Source organism: Saccostrea cucullata, unplaced genomic scaffold (genome assembly GCF_032062105.1).
Source record: "Saccostrea cucullata isolate Sc308-1 unplaced genomic scaffold, CSIRO_AGI_Scuc_v1 ctg486, whole genome shotgun sequence".
Classification (NCBI taxonomy): domain Eukaryota; kingdom Metazoa; phylum Mollusca; class Bivalvia; order Ostreida; family Ostreidae; genus Saccostrea; species Saccostrea cuccullata.
In genome coordinates, this window is record NW_026922746.1 from 189,099 (window position 1) to 203,707 (window position 14,609).

At 34.0% G+C, this 14,609-nt stretch overlaps 2 protein-coding genes and 1 non-coding gene across 3 annotated transcripts; 2 read left to right on the top strand and 1 right to left on the bottom strand.

The window, feature by feature from the left end:
- Nucleotides 1-323: 323 nt before the first annotated feature.
- Nucleotides 324-10,600, bottom strand: LOC134262323 (eukaryotic translation initiation factor 2-alpha kinase 3-like). The gene is made up of 18 exons (XM_062744703.1): nt 10,275-10,600; nt 9,562-9,691; nt 9,038-9,235; nt 8,609-8,739; nt 8,277-8,386; nt 7,725-7,840; nt 7,247-7,400; nt 6,831-6,962; nt 6,484-6,609; nt 6,126-6,240; nt 5,922-6,012; nt 5,547-5,641; nt 5,097-5,219; nt 4,168-4,311; nt 3,245-4,055; nt 2,897-3,058; nt 2,229-2,390; nt 324-2,093 (listed from the first exon to the last, which is right to left on the bottom strand). Exons 1-18 carry the CDS (start codon nt 10,490-10,492, stop codon nt 1,926-1,928), a joined length of 3,186 nt encoding a protein of 1,061 aa, XP_062600687.1. The 5' UTR covers nt 10,493-10,600; the 3' UTR covers nt 324-1,925.
- Nucleotides 10,601-10,637: 37 nt separating this feature from the next.
- LOC134262316 (homocysteine S-methyltransferase YbgG-like) lies at nt 10,638-13,562 on the top strand (the record flags this gene model as incomplete). The annotated part of the gene is made up of 5 exons (XM_062744688.1): nt 10,638-10,807; nt 11,430-11,497; nt 11,628-11,788; nt 12,581-12,681; nt 13,381-13,562. Coding segments are annotated over exons 1-5 (587 nt in total), but the record flags the coding sequence as incomplete, so codon positions are not given.
- Nucleotides 11,044-11,117, top strand: Trnat-agu (transfer RNA threonine (anticodon AGU)). Its single transcript has one exon. It is a non-coding gene; the product is annotated as a tRNA-Thr (tRNA).
- Nucleotides 13,563-14,609: the final 1,047 nt, after the last annotated feature.

The following is a 14,609-nucleotide window of genomic DNA, read 5'->3' on the forward strand; positions in this document are numbered from 1 at the left end:
AGGGATCCCGGGTTTGATTCCCGGTCCAGACAACTGTTTTCTTCATGTATTTCTCCTTTCCTACTACACTAGTATATCAGCACTAAAAGAAACATATTGCACTCAAACAATTTTTTGGTCAACAATTTGCAATACATTGGAATAGCAACGTTATTGTATAGCACTCTAATGTTAATAATTCAATACATACTCCAGTATACAAGATATTCATTGATCAACAGGGTATTATAAAGCAATTCTATTTGTCCTGTAGCATTCAGTATTTTTTAAAACATGTTTCTGTACAGGGAAAAAAACAAATACATGTATGTAAGAAAAAATACTTTATTTTTTTTAATTTTGCCCCATTGCAAAATTACAAAAAAATTTCAACACAACAAATGATAACAATTTTTTCCTAGAGAATTCTCCTACACATACTCTCTAATTCATAAATATTATGACTTTCAAGCAAACACTTATACATTATGGCTTTTCTTTGTGTGGAAAATTATAACAAAAATTTGTTAACTGTTTTAATGCAAGATTTAAATTTCTGAAAGCTCTTTGGTAAAACAGTAACTACATATGCACTGCACATCACAATCACTACATATATAAATCAATTTTAACAAAATAAATTCCTATTACATAGTATGAAAAAAATTATCTACATGATTTCATTTTTATCTCGGCAATTTAAAGCAAGCACTTGACATTTGTTAAATACATGTACACTCGAGATTCTGAGGAAACATTCACTATGCCCTGATTATTAACATCAATAAATAAGGCAAAAATATTCACAAGGATTGCCCAATCTACCTTTTACAAGTTTCCCAGCAGAGAACAATGATATATTTGTTAAATTCATGAGGTGATTTTGACTGTAAACTTACTGTATTCCATTGTAACTTATCGATAATACTGGTTTTAACTGATTCAGATTTTAAAAAAAACAGAGGCCTATGGACCACCTGAATACCTATGACCCTCCTTTTTTCAAGATTGTTTTTTACTGTTTAATTCCCTGAATAAAATTTAGATAACATATTGTGGCCCCACCGTGCACCTATATGTCATGATTTGCACAATCTTAAATCAACATTAACTGAAGATGCTTCCATATAGAAGTGGGGGATCATCCCTTTACTGTTTTTCAGAACATTTTTATCCTGTTATTACTATGTAAAAATTTGTTCCCTAATTGTGGCCCCACCCAGAGGTTCTTGAGAAGATTTGTTAATGATTTTACCGAATTCTAACTTTTTTTTAATTATCTCGCTTTAGAAGAGGGTTGGATACTTCATTTCAATCACTTAAACAAAATTGAATTCCTTTTACCCATGGATACTCTGTATTGGTTTTGGTTGAAATCAGCCAAGTGATTTGGGAGAAAAAGATGAAAATGTGAAAAGTTGATACAACAATGGACTATGACAACTGTGGAAAATTTCAATCAGAAAAGCTCAAATCTTCCATGCAGATGAGCTAAAATTTGTACATTAAATAACCTTTGTTGCATAAATGACTATGTCACAATATTAATTGTACCGACATAAAAATAAATTTTATACAATTTTGATGCCATTTTCGAGGACAATACTTCTTACATGTATTTTCTAAACTAAGGAATCAATTTACTATTTACTCAACATTTAAAATCTCAGTTGGAACAGTCGATCTATATACACAGCTTCATATTATAAATGCCCCAACCCAAGTTGCACCCAAACAACTTTTAATTTCTTTCCTTAAATAATAATGAATGATGGGGAAGCACTCACTGAAATTTCAAAAGAAAAATTAAGGACAAAGTACATGGAGATATACACTACACTTCTGAAGTCATGTGCACCTTCAAAACTTAATTAAGGTCTAAGAAGTCCTGATTCTGAGAACACATGTACAAAGTGAAAGATGAAGAATTCTGTGAACACAAGCCTTCAGTCAAAGGCTAGCGATCCACTACTGCTGGATGATATGGAGCGATCTCTGTGTATTTTGGGTGGATGCTGAGAGCGGAATTTCTCCAGCAGTTTACTGTTCATGATTTCTGTAGCACTGGGTCTTTGGGCAGGTTCAAAAGAAAGCAACCAATCCACAAATTTATACTGAAATAATTTTTAAAATAAACTTGATAATGATAAGCATGCCTGGATAAGAACAAAAGCATTCATTGAATTATTCTGATGTATAAATTATCACTAGAATTGTAAGGTTGTTGGAGAGAAAAAATAGTTACGAACCTCTTCCTCATTTTTCTTGAATTCTTCTGGAAAAACCCTCTTTTTGATTTCCATTAACGTTCGAACTCTCTCCATTTGAGTGTTGAAGGAATAGAGCATTTCAAAGAGGATCATTCCTAAGGAGAAAATGTCAACTTTTGGACCATAGGGCTTTCCTTCCATCTAGAAAACAATCAATTTCATTTAAACCGTTTTCGCCATTAAAGGTATCCATTTCATATAAAGTTCAAAGAAGTTTACCATTTTTAAAATAAAGGGTCTTGCCTAATATGCATACCCAGTACATGTATAAAATGCACTTGCAAAATAACCTTCTTTCATTACAACATTCTTTTACAAGTAATTTTATCCTGCATCCATTTATATAATACTGTGAACAAACTTTTATTCGCGTGCAACAAATTTTCGCGAAGTTCGCGACAGCCCCGTCATCACAAATATTTCTCCCCGCGAACCAGTCCTTAAAGTTGCTGTTTCTATCAAGAAAAGGTCCGAGAAAGGCTTGGTCGCAAAAATTAATTGTTGCGAACTAGTTTACCCCCAGAAAACCGCGAAATAAGGTCGTCGCAAATAAAAGTTGGTTTACAGTACCGTAGATGAAGCTTAGATGTGTGAGAAAATGTTTTTGATATGCTTGTTATATAGAGGACTTTGTAACAAAGCACTACCTGTTCTGGGCTCATATACAGAGTTGTCCCCACTTGAGCAGTGTGTTTATGGAAGGGATTGGAATCGGTCGAGCAGTCCTCGATTTCTCCTGTGAGGTCAGTGGCTAGTCCAAAGTCCCCTATCTTAATCACTTCATCATAAGTGAAGAATATGTTGGAGGGCTATAAATATACAACGTACAAGTGAAAATGACTGATTCCAATACATGTACAATTTCTTAATGCTTTTCAAAATAAAATAAGTATGTTAAACCAATATTTAACAGAATTGAAGAACATGCAAGGAAAGCATCTCATACAGAAAATATTTTTTCAAATTAATCTATTAGTTTTTAAAACAAATTCTACCTTGAGATCTCTGTGCATAAGTCCACTGTTATGCACATATTCAACTGCACTAACAATCTGACCAAAAATGTCCCAGATGACCTCTGAACTTCGAGGTTCACAGGTGCTGGCACAAAGCCAATCTTTCAGTGTCTCTCGACGACAGAGTTGCATCTGTATATACAGGTAAGACCTCTGGGTAGGGGTCACATTTGACTTGTCCAGGGGCAAAATCCTGGCCGAGTGTGATCTTTGTTCCGATAGAGACAGAGTTTTTGGTCGACTACTACCTGAGTCAGTTGGAATGTCCACAATGTATTTGTTACTATGGCTACTGTCATCTTGAAAGACTATTCCACCACTACTACTACTTCTGCTACTCTTTCCACTTTTGTCTGCACAACCTGAATCTTCAAACACAATACTGAAAGAATCGTTTTCATTCTCTGCATACTGTTTTGTTGACTTGGAGAAAGGCACCGTGGTGTTAGCGAAGCTTCCGCTATCATCACTGTCATCACTGACTTCCAAATTAAACTCCACGTCCAATGAAGAAGATTCCTCTTGAATCCCCCCAAACAGACGTCTGGAATCTTCGCTTTTATCCCAAGAAATGCTCTTCGATGATACACTGAATTCCTGACTTCCTCCAGCACGTTCATCAGAGGTAATGATGTAGCGGTCATCATTAATGCCACCTCCAAACTGGTTAATGGCACTCTTCTCTTGTATGCTTTCATTTAATTCCAGGTGAATACCGTCACGGGTGTTTGGATCCTTTGGCATAAAATGAGTCGTTGAATTGCATGGTGTTGGCATACTGATGCATTCACTGCGTTAAAGAAAATTTTTAATTTTCGTTTTCAACATCAATTATATATTATTATATTATTATGGTTAAAATGAAACCAGTGATCAATAATTCCAAAATTTCAAATTTCTACCTCTCAAACATTTCCTGATCTTTACTCTCCTGCCAGCCTACGGGAGGTGTTTCTTCCCAGGCCTGGAAATATCTAACTATTCCAGGATGATCAAGCTTAGCCAAGGCAAAAACTTCCCTCTTCATTTTCATTCTCGATATTTCACTGCAAAGCAATGACAAACAACATCTTGAAGTCTGTAGTATTAACAGTAAGCTGTATTTCTGAATGTGTCTGAATTTGACAATGTATGCCTGCAGATAGTGATCAGATTTTTGTGCTGTTAAATGCTGATAATGAGGATGATTTTAATTTTTAGTCAAATTTATCTAATTCTTACAGAATTATGTCCATTGACAACATTTTGTGGTCGCTAAACTACAACTTTTTGACAAAGATTTGGCAAACAAACAGCAATTTGAAAGAACTGGAATAAAGTTGACTTCAATAAAAGCTTGCGTCCGATGTAGCTTACTTGAAAACAACAAACGACAGATGAAACATGCTTGCGAGTGCAGAAATAACGAAACTGTATATGATAAAAGACTTTTAGAGTATCAAACAAACAATAAAAAGGTCAGTAAATCTTTTTAGAAGTAGCGAGGAGTTTGAAAGCTATCTAAACGTGAACGTAAGATGATCGACAATTTTTTTTTGCTGACTTAATTTAAGAAGAAATTCCTGGAGGGTAACAGTTGAAATTGCCATTTTTGACTCGGATGACAATCAAAACTGTTACCCTCCAAAACAGGCACCATTTATATAATAACATTTAAGACTGAATCCTTAAGTATTTTTGACTTCATAAAGGCATTAACCTTCAAATGACAACACAAACTACTTTTTCTGATCACAGACTTACTTGATGGGTATTGTAACAGAATACAAACTTGATGGGTAGTGTAACAGAATACAAACTTGATGGGTAGTGTGACAGATCACAGACTTACTTGATAGGGAGTGTGATCCTCTTGATAGCATAACAACACTCATCCACTTTGTTCCTGGCCTCAAACACAATACCAAATCCACCTTTACCAAGCACCTGCAGCTGGTCAAAGTCTGATTTATATCTAAAATGGACAAGGTATAACAATTTATTACATTTTCAACAGCCTAAGTTCCTCCAAATATGTTGTTGAAATCCATGTTTAAATATTTTCAATCTCAAATCACTAATAGCTATGACGCCTCTAATGCTCAACTATGGCGTCATGTAGCCAATGACACTGTATTATAGGAAGACAGAGACCAAGGAAAAAAATCAAAGAAAATGAAATGAGCAGAGAATTCAATGTTTTGTAACTGAATATGAAATATATTTCAAAATTGCAAATCTCAAATATGTAGAGAGAGAAAGGCTAAAACAGAATTTCTTCTGACAATGTTCAGGATTTTACCTTGATTCATATTCATCAGCTTTTTTCTCTGAAGTATCCAATTCTTCAATGGAACGAGTCCCAGAAATAACTACACTATCTTCTTTTTCAAGACCCTTAAAAGAAAATATCAATTTATATCAGACAATCTTTCAGTTCCTTAGACACAATTGCAAATATTTCATTTCAAAGAATTGCAGAAATACATACACAGTCAAATCTCATCATCAAGAACTCTATATAACAAGATTAAACTCGAGATATCTTATAAAGTGAGATAACCAGCCTGGGCAAAAAAAGTGGTTCAGTCAACATATCCCTTGTATTTAAAATATAGATGTTCAAGAAAATGAAGTCCAACTGTACATCTCTATATAATATATCTATTTAACTAACCATGCATTTCTTTTTGTAGACCTTCCTTAACTTCAAGATTGTCAAATTCAGACAAACAGATGTCAGAATACTGATGGCTAACACCTCTTTCCTGAAAATCAAACCAAAAAAATGTTAATCCCTCACAGTACAGTCAAGATCAAATACAAAATTCTAATCTTTTATATAAAATTATGATTAAACACTGCAGGACAAAAAACATACCAATAGTTCCACAAAGACATGTAAATCACGTGTGGCATACTCTCTTCTGTTTTGTTAATAGCTTCACAGATATTTGCAGGTAGAATGATATCTGGGTACAGGTAATAACCATTATCTGAAATGTTACAAAATCATACCAAGTTGCATTTTTACTCAATCGTTTCACATTTCATAAATTTTGTTTTAGCGTGTTGTAACAGAGACATGTTTGTGACTCTGAATGGATTTGAACCTGAACCTTCTAGCATTCCAGTCCAGTGCTCCATCAGACAAACTAAAGGGTTAGTCTAAATGCCAGCACCTTTGGTGTGGGGTTCTGGGGGCAGTCATTGAATAAATACCATTATCATCATCTTACCAAATGGGTAATTTTCATGCCACACAGAGAGACCGGTTTCTCTGTTTGCTGCTTGCCCATTGGCTATCATCGGAGGAATGCTGGGATCTTGTCTGTTTCCACGGAAGATGGGGGTCCTTGAGGGAGCTGAAATTTTTTTTAATTTCACTTTCAATTTTAGTTATTTTAAAATTAAACTTAATTCAAAGTTTTAACTATTTCAGTTTAGTTTTAAAACTTTTTTGAAGAATTCAAAAATAAATGCTCAGTTTATTTACACTGAAAAAGGGTGATAAATTATCTTGTCTCCTTCAAATGATTTTTTTTAATGACAAAACTTAGATATATTTTCTCATTTTGTCACTAACCAGTACTGATAAGTGGTTTCCAGGTCACTTTAGGTACACTCATGGCATTGTTGTGGGAATGGCGAGCTGCATTAGCAACATTCTCCTGCATGGGAACCGAGGGTTGTACATATAGCTGGTTCTGGTGCATTCCTGAGATAACCAATATAATATTTTTTTTCAAATTTTGTTCTAAAATACATATCTTATGCTATAATCTTAAAATGACAATGATTTAAATTATGAGAAATAATTCAAAATGAACTGAATTGAATATGAGTTTAGAATTTGTTAATCCTGCTAATTCAAATGAAAAAATTCAAAACAAATTTACAGAAAAGACCTAATGTAATTTATTTGAATTACTAATATAGACTCTTCATTTTTGTTTTCACTGGCATTAAAATAAGGGGGTAAAGGCACTCTGTATGACTTACCCACGTAGAGTAGAGGCTGACTTCCTGTAGGGTCCTTTATATCCTTAGTGTCCTCAAATCCAGACAGAGCCGGGATGTGTTTATTGTCAAACACACTGATTGATTTCAACACACCATTCCTCAGTATCCAGGCTTTAGCCACGGGACTCTCAAACTGAAATGTTATTGAGCTTTAAAAGAAATGCCATTCCTATAGTACATATATAATTATTGTTTCAAAAAGGTGAGGAGAAGGGGACAATTAAGAAAATGTATTAAGGTTGATAATGGGTAATAATGAAGAGATGGATTAAAATCCATGCAGCAAATTTCACTCAATCTCTTTTCTAAAAGTTGCCAATCATATAATTTTTTAACTCCTGGGTATAGACTCAGGGTAGCTTTTCTTCTACTTGTACATGTATGAATGCTGTACTATTAATGCCATATCTAAGCCTTATTACACGTAGTACATGTTATAAACAATAAGCTGTCTAACTTTGTGTTTCCAGTCCACCACGTCAGGATTTTCTGGACTGAGGGCGACCACCATTCCTTCTGGTACAATGATCTTGATGGAATCCTCTGTGTCCAACACATCATGTGTCTCCTCATCTGGAAAGTTAAATTCAAATAAATAAATAAATTTATATTCCTTTAAATGATGTTAACGTTTGTTTTTCTAATTTCTCCAATATTGAGAAATTGTGAAAATAAGAAGTTTCATTTAAGAAAATATTAACATTTACTTCATATTAAATATGTATTTTTCCTGAATTACTGTAAACAGGAAAATTTTGGCCCCCGTTTTATTTTCGCCCCTTTCGCCCTACTAACATTTGGGCGAATTTAAAACGGGGCGAATTCAAAGAATACAGTATATTTTCTTAAACAAACTGTGACTGGGCGAATTGAAAACGGGGTTAAATTCTTTGCATGTGTGAAAGGGCGAAAATAAGACGGGGCGAAAATAACCCTGTATACAGTAATTATTGTAAAAATAAAAATATTTTAATATTAAGGTATAAAGTATCTTATGAACACGTCTTACTTGGACAAGTTTGAATACAAATGTCATCCTCTTCCTCCAGCGGTGTTGCATCATGGGATTTATCTCCTGGGATCATTTCTATTTGATGGCTTCCGACACTGAAGTTCCACCTATCAAATTGTAAGTACATGTTATTGATGTATATATACAATGTAACTGGGCTTCATGAAGAAATACAGCTATTGCTCATAAGAAACTCAATCACAAGGGATTATGTCTATAAGGAATGTTCCTCACGAAAGTGTTCAATGAAAACTAAAATTTATTTGCAACAAATCCAATTTTAATTTGATTGTGTTCCTTAAATTAATTATTAAGTTGTAGATCCTTACTTTTCAATTCCATTCCTAGGATCCACTGATCGGACAGTCTGCATACTCTTGGTCACCACCAGTATGTCTCGGTCACCTTGGTCAGCCGTGTCCAGCACCTTACAACCCTCAGAAGTGCAGAAATAACTCAACTGAAAAAAAACAACATTCTAATACTGTGTGTTTCTCTAAATACTAAAAATTTCCATACTGAAGCATTATTGCTATTATAAGCACTGAAATATACTACTGTGCATTGAAAAATATCTCTCTGTTTCCATCTCTGCACATACTGAAACTGATCTTAAATTCAAGAAAGATAAATTTTTATCGTATTTACCACATAAAGGGCTTAAGCAATTCATACATGTTAACCCCTATTAACTGCTTAAGATTTTATGCTTTTTTTACCTTCTAAATAAATCTATAAATGATGAGTCAGAATTTTACCTTTCCAGAGACCGGATCAATCCCAAATGAGCTGATGTCTTTACCCCCCACCATCATCGTCCTGTCTGACAGTTTGAAGGAAGAGCTGAGAAGAGCCTCCGCTGTCATTGGAATGGCCTCAATGCTGTCCCCGTCATACTGGTACAGAGTGCCGTCCAGGGAGGGGATCAATCTCTTCCTCACCCCATTCTGGTTTATCTGACCAAACAAACACCTTTGCTTAAAAAAGTGTGAACACTTTTATTGCTTATTATTTAAAAAAAAAAACTAAATCTATCATCCCGATAGATCAATCTATCATCATTTTTTCAATACATTAAAGAAACACACAATACAATATGTTCTATAACAAAAGTATGTCTAAAATTAACCCCACCCCACCCCCAAAAAGTGTCATTCTTACATGTAGCATACTACTACCATGTACAGTATTTCTTTTAATTTTCATTTGAAAATATACTTACATAGTGCTAAAAGAAACTATTATCATTTTTTTTTATTGAAAAGTGATAAATGAATCATACATCGAGGTTACTGATGCTGGAGGACAAAAGAGGTCGGGGGTCAGTTGATACGGTCCAGTGAATTCTTCCATGAACTGCTGCATCCAGGGCAGAAAGCTTCCCATCCAATGTACTGACCACAATCAGGAATCTGTTGTGGAAGATTAGTTATTTACTTACATACAAAATACTGTCTTTAAAATCAAGTTGTTAATGAAAAGTAAAAACCTTAACAGAAACATCTCCTTGAAGTATTAATAAAGCACTAGTCAGTGGTCAGGAACACAGACTTTAAGCTAAAATCAAAAGTATTTCTTCAGTGACATAATGGTCAGGCAGCTCAAAATGAGAAATCAATCGATATAACATTTGATTTCTACATATAGAGAGACTTCAAGTGAAGAAGAATCCAGAAAACCTTGCTCTCATACCAAATTGTAGAACAGTGTGTTCTTAGTCATGACATTGTCCCGAGGGATAGTAAAAGAACATTCTATTCAGTGGTTCATCACATGTTGAACTTTAACATTAGAAGGTTACAACATACTGAACATGTTTATGGAAGCACCTGGAATTCTACAGGGTTGTTCATTTCTATTTATAAGTACAAGTTATCTCTAATATTTTGCACAAATCATAATAATAATACAGATGCAATCTCTAAAGCTGGTTGCATTATTTTGCCTGAAATGTTGATAAATTAAAAGGTATAAAATATAATGAACCAGACTCACTTTTGTTTAGGTGGTCTGTCTTTGCAGGACCCACTCTCTGGTCGGGTGACATGGCTTTTAAACTCATCACCAGGAATGTGGTTTTGTTCACTACTGTACAAGGAGTCACTTGCTGCATTGCTGCATTTTATCGAGTAAAACAGCGCTCCAAGTGAAGTTACAAAAAACCAAGCGAATGCCTTCCATCTTCGACTCCTTCTTCTACCCATAAAGACCATCAGACCACAAATGAGTCATCAAATATTTAATTTATCTGATGAAATCTTTTCTGAAATGGAATGTTTACAAACTTGCTATCTGCGGAAATGATGTCAGGGCTACGTGGTCTTTCGATTCAACACTTCCGGTCAGGTGATAGGGATTCCCTAAATCTATAAATATCGATAAAATGAGTTACTCCCCTTTGTGAAACCGAAAGTAGGTTTTTTTTTTTTTATTTTTCGTCATTTTTTTTAATAATGAATGAACCAGATTTTCGTATACTTGATGGTGGTGCAGGATCAGAGCTACAAGACCTAGGATATAACATAACTGTAAGTTTGGCATTTTATTTTTATGAACATTATTTTTAGCGTGGAACATCGGAGCATCCGACAAGGGGATTGCATTGCAACGCAAATAGTTGCAACAAGAATATGTAAGTCCTCAGATTGACTAATATTTTCAAAAAAGTTTTAATAATGCAATTTTTTAAAAAAAAAATTCTGTAGATTGGCTCAATATTTCTGCAAAAAAGGATAAATATTAAATTTTATCTCCACTGCACAACGGCTCCATAGCTCAGTTGGTTAGAGCGCCTGTCTAGTAAACAGGAGGTCGAGGGTTCGACTCCCCCTGGAGCCTTTTTGCTTCCCTCACATTTTTTGTATTTTCCCTTTTTTCCCTATTTCTTTCTCCAAGTTCATTATCATAGATGTATATGGTGTTAATTTATATATCAATATAATTTTAAATGAAATTGTCAATTTTAAAACTTACGAGCTTTGAATGAGATGTGAAATTCGTAGCTGCAGTTCTGTAGCTCACTGGTCTGAAAAAATGGGATGGACGACAATGTTTTAGTTCAGCGACCTACAGATCTGCAGCTAGGAAATGCGTGGCATCGATAACCGTTATATTTTTTTTTTTGTAATTTTTAATTTATTTCAAATTTAGGGAGATCCTTTATGGTCGGCCAGATTGCTAGATACTAACCCAGATGCGATCAAAAAACTTCACAAAAGGTATTTGATTATAGATGATATAATCATGTAACACAGTCTTCATAATATTTTTCACTTTAACTCAGAATTTAATACACTTACTTCTTTCGATATCATTTTAAAAGATTGAATGTTTTACTATTTTGTATAGTTATTTAGAGGCGGGGGCGGACACAGTAATAACCGTAACTTACCAAGCCACTGTGGAGGGACTTAAGAAATATCTGGGGATAACGACAGAGAAGGCTGTAGAACTGATTAAATCAGGAGTGAAGCTTGCCAGAGAAGCTTGTCAGGAGATGCCAAACACAGGCAAGGGAATAATTGTCTTACCCTCTAGCTGGTGCCTTAAAATGAAGCTATTAAACTAATACCAGGGAATTATGTATCTTTAAGACAGTCACTTATCCAAGACCTGACCGATTTATAACAATTTCTTATGTTTATACGTTTATATCATTTTTAATTCTAGTTTAAGCATCCGCATTGACACCCAATATCAGGGGAGGGGGGGGGGGGGGGCAAAATCAGGAGAGATGATACGAGTTTTCTATTCAAAATCTTGTCATTTTCTTTAATGATCTTTCTGCACTATGTCATATTAGGTATATTTTAAGCATTTAAAATACCTTTTTCTGCTTAAGTATAATTTTTTCTACAAGACAAATAAATTGAAATAAAATCCTTTGCATGGCGTTTTTTGATATTTTAAAGTCTGTGATTTACCTAACGTTTTTTTTTTCTTTTCTTTTTTTTTTTTTTTTTTTTTTTGGACTGTGTGTTTTTTGCGAATACATGTAGGTAGATGAAAGATGGGTCAACGCTAAATTCAGAGGAACTTGGAATAGCCTAAAGTGACAAAGAAACTTCAAAGAAACATATGCCTATTATCAAGGATTAAACGAAGGGGGGTGTTAAATTAACAGGAATGAGAAACTATAACGAAGAATTGAACAACATGCCCGTACTTTCTTTAGAAAGTATGGACACACTGAGATTGGATTATTATTGCTATTAATCAATCTTTTTTTTAAAAAGTGATTCAATGATAATTTATTCAATTTTTTTAATAAAAAAAAATATGAATGTATTTATGTTATTTAGGAAAAGACAGACGAGTGGCGGGTTCTGTAGGTCCGTACGGTGTCTTTTTACATGATGGTTCTGAATACAGCGGGAATTATGTAGATAATATGACCCAACAGGTATATCACATGTGTATCTGTCTAAAGTTATAATAACTTCGATTTGTTTTCCAGTTAATCATTAACTTCTTTTAATTTTATCCAAGTCTTCAGGTCTTTGTAGATTATTAGTACCATGTGGTTAAAATCAAAATATATATTTTATTAAAAAGTTGTCTATAGAAAAATTTCTACATATACCTGCATTGAAATGTTATGAACACTTTCACAGATAGTTTTAGGCAAACAATATGTCGTAATTTTTACCATTTAAAATTGTATTGACATTTGACGAATGTCAGTAAAATCTATAGAGCTATGACTTTTGGGAATTTTAAATTTTAGTATACTAATCAAGACCACCATTTGAAAGAATGAAAAAAAAAATCATGGGGCTGCTAGATTTTTTTTTATTGGAACATAATGTAAAGTTAAAAACTTTATACAATGTATTACTTCAAGAATTTCCCCTTGTTCCAAATATTAGAGCATAAAATATATTAGGTATACTTAATATATTTTGATGCATATCAAGATGACATTGCGGTTTTTTTATTGGAATATAAGGCCGGTAAAGTTAGAAACTATATCACTTCAAGAAATTCCCCCTTTTCAAAATTTTAGAGCATAAAATGAAGGTATATATACTAAATATATTTTGATTGATATTAAGATGGTATTGCAGTAGTATTCTTAATACCTCAAGTGATCGTCCTACAGGAATTAATGGACTGGCACAGGCCCCAGGTGGCAGCACTGTTGGACGGCGGGGTGGATATGTTAGCCGTGGAAACCATCCCTGCTCTGAAGGAAGGGGAGGCAATTCTGACACTGCTGAGAGAATTTCCTGCCGCAAAAGCATACATAACATTCTCATGCAAGGTAGAATTTTTTATGATATGGTCATACATGTATATACTACTATACGTGTTTATATAAATGTTTGTACATTTTAAAGATTAAAGTAATGTACAAAACGTATTTCAGGCCATATTTTGATTTGTCAACATTTACAATTCAAAACGTTGGTGAAATATCTTTCCTTAATATAAACAGTAACTTATAAAGCATGTAGTCTGACTATCACTTCGTTCGTAGCGTCTCTATCAACGAAATGAAATAGTAATACATGTAGTTGGCTTTAGTCAGACTGTGTAACATGGTACAGTGTACCTAGAATATAGTAAAGGATACACGCAGTTCATGATTTATATTTAATGTTAATACAGGGAGTGTCCATGACTTAGCAATTATGTCCAGATTAACACAGAATTATCCAAAGCAAGCTAAATACATACGTTTCTCTGGCTTATACGTGCATTAGCCTCTCCTGTATCAAAGAAATGGCTTACAAAATGAAAACAATAAACATATTTAAGTTGTGATTAAGATTGTTTTATCAAAACAGTAAGCATTGATTCTTTAAATCTTGGAGAAAAATCGACCCAGTTCCAGGTAGTTTACACCTGGGAAAGAGTTTGTTTTTACTAAGAATGATCGAAATGGGCCAAAAATAGGAATAAACACCCATACTTTGTTTGGTGAAGGAAACGTTGATGACGTGAATGAAGTCAACAGAAGGACATTCCATTGTTAAGACTAATCTGTTTATTCATTGTTACTCAAAGTGATTTGGGCCATCATTTTACGTATTTTTGAAAATGCGGTGTTTAAAATGAAAATGTCTAATTGATTTTTGAGAATTTTCGAGAAACCATGCATTTTTACAAGTATACTAAGGTTTTTTCATGATTATTTGTGATGCATTTTCTTTTTTTTTTCTGCGGTTGTCCTCGATTTTGATACCAGAAAGAACAAGCTCAATCAAAAACCATAGTCAGGATTGATCATTATAAAATCTGTCGCCATGTAGAGCGTTTGCTCTAGAATCGCAGAGTAAGGAGTTGATTCTTGCGTCGCGGGTTCGAATCCCGGACGTGCACGTCCTT

What these genes read in the sequence shown, in the direction of transcription:
- LOC134262323 (XM_062744703.1), bottom strand. Translation starts at nt 10,492, where the DNA reads ATGGTCTTTATGGGTAGAAGAAGGAGTCGAAGATGGAAGGCATTCGCT. An exon ending in TTGATCCGGTCTCTGGAAAG is followed by an intron (nt 8,740 to 9,037) that starts GTAAAATTCTGA and finishes GTTTTTTTTCAG; the next exon opens with TTGAGTTATTTCTGCACTTC. An exon ending in TGTATATGAGCCCAGAACAG is followed by an intron (nt 2,391 to 2,896) that starts GTAGTGCTTTGT and finishes ATTGTTTTCTAG; the next exon opens with ATGGAAGGAAAGCCCTATGG.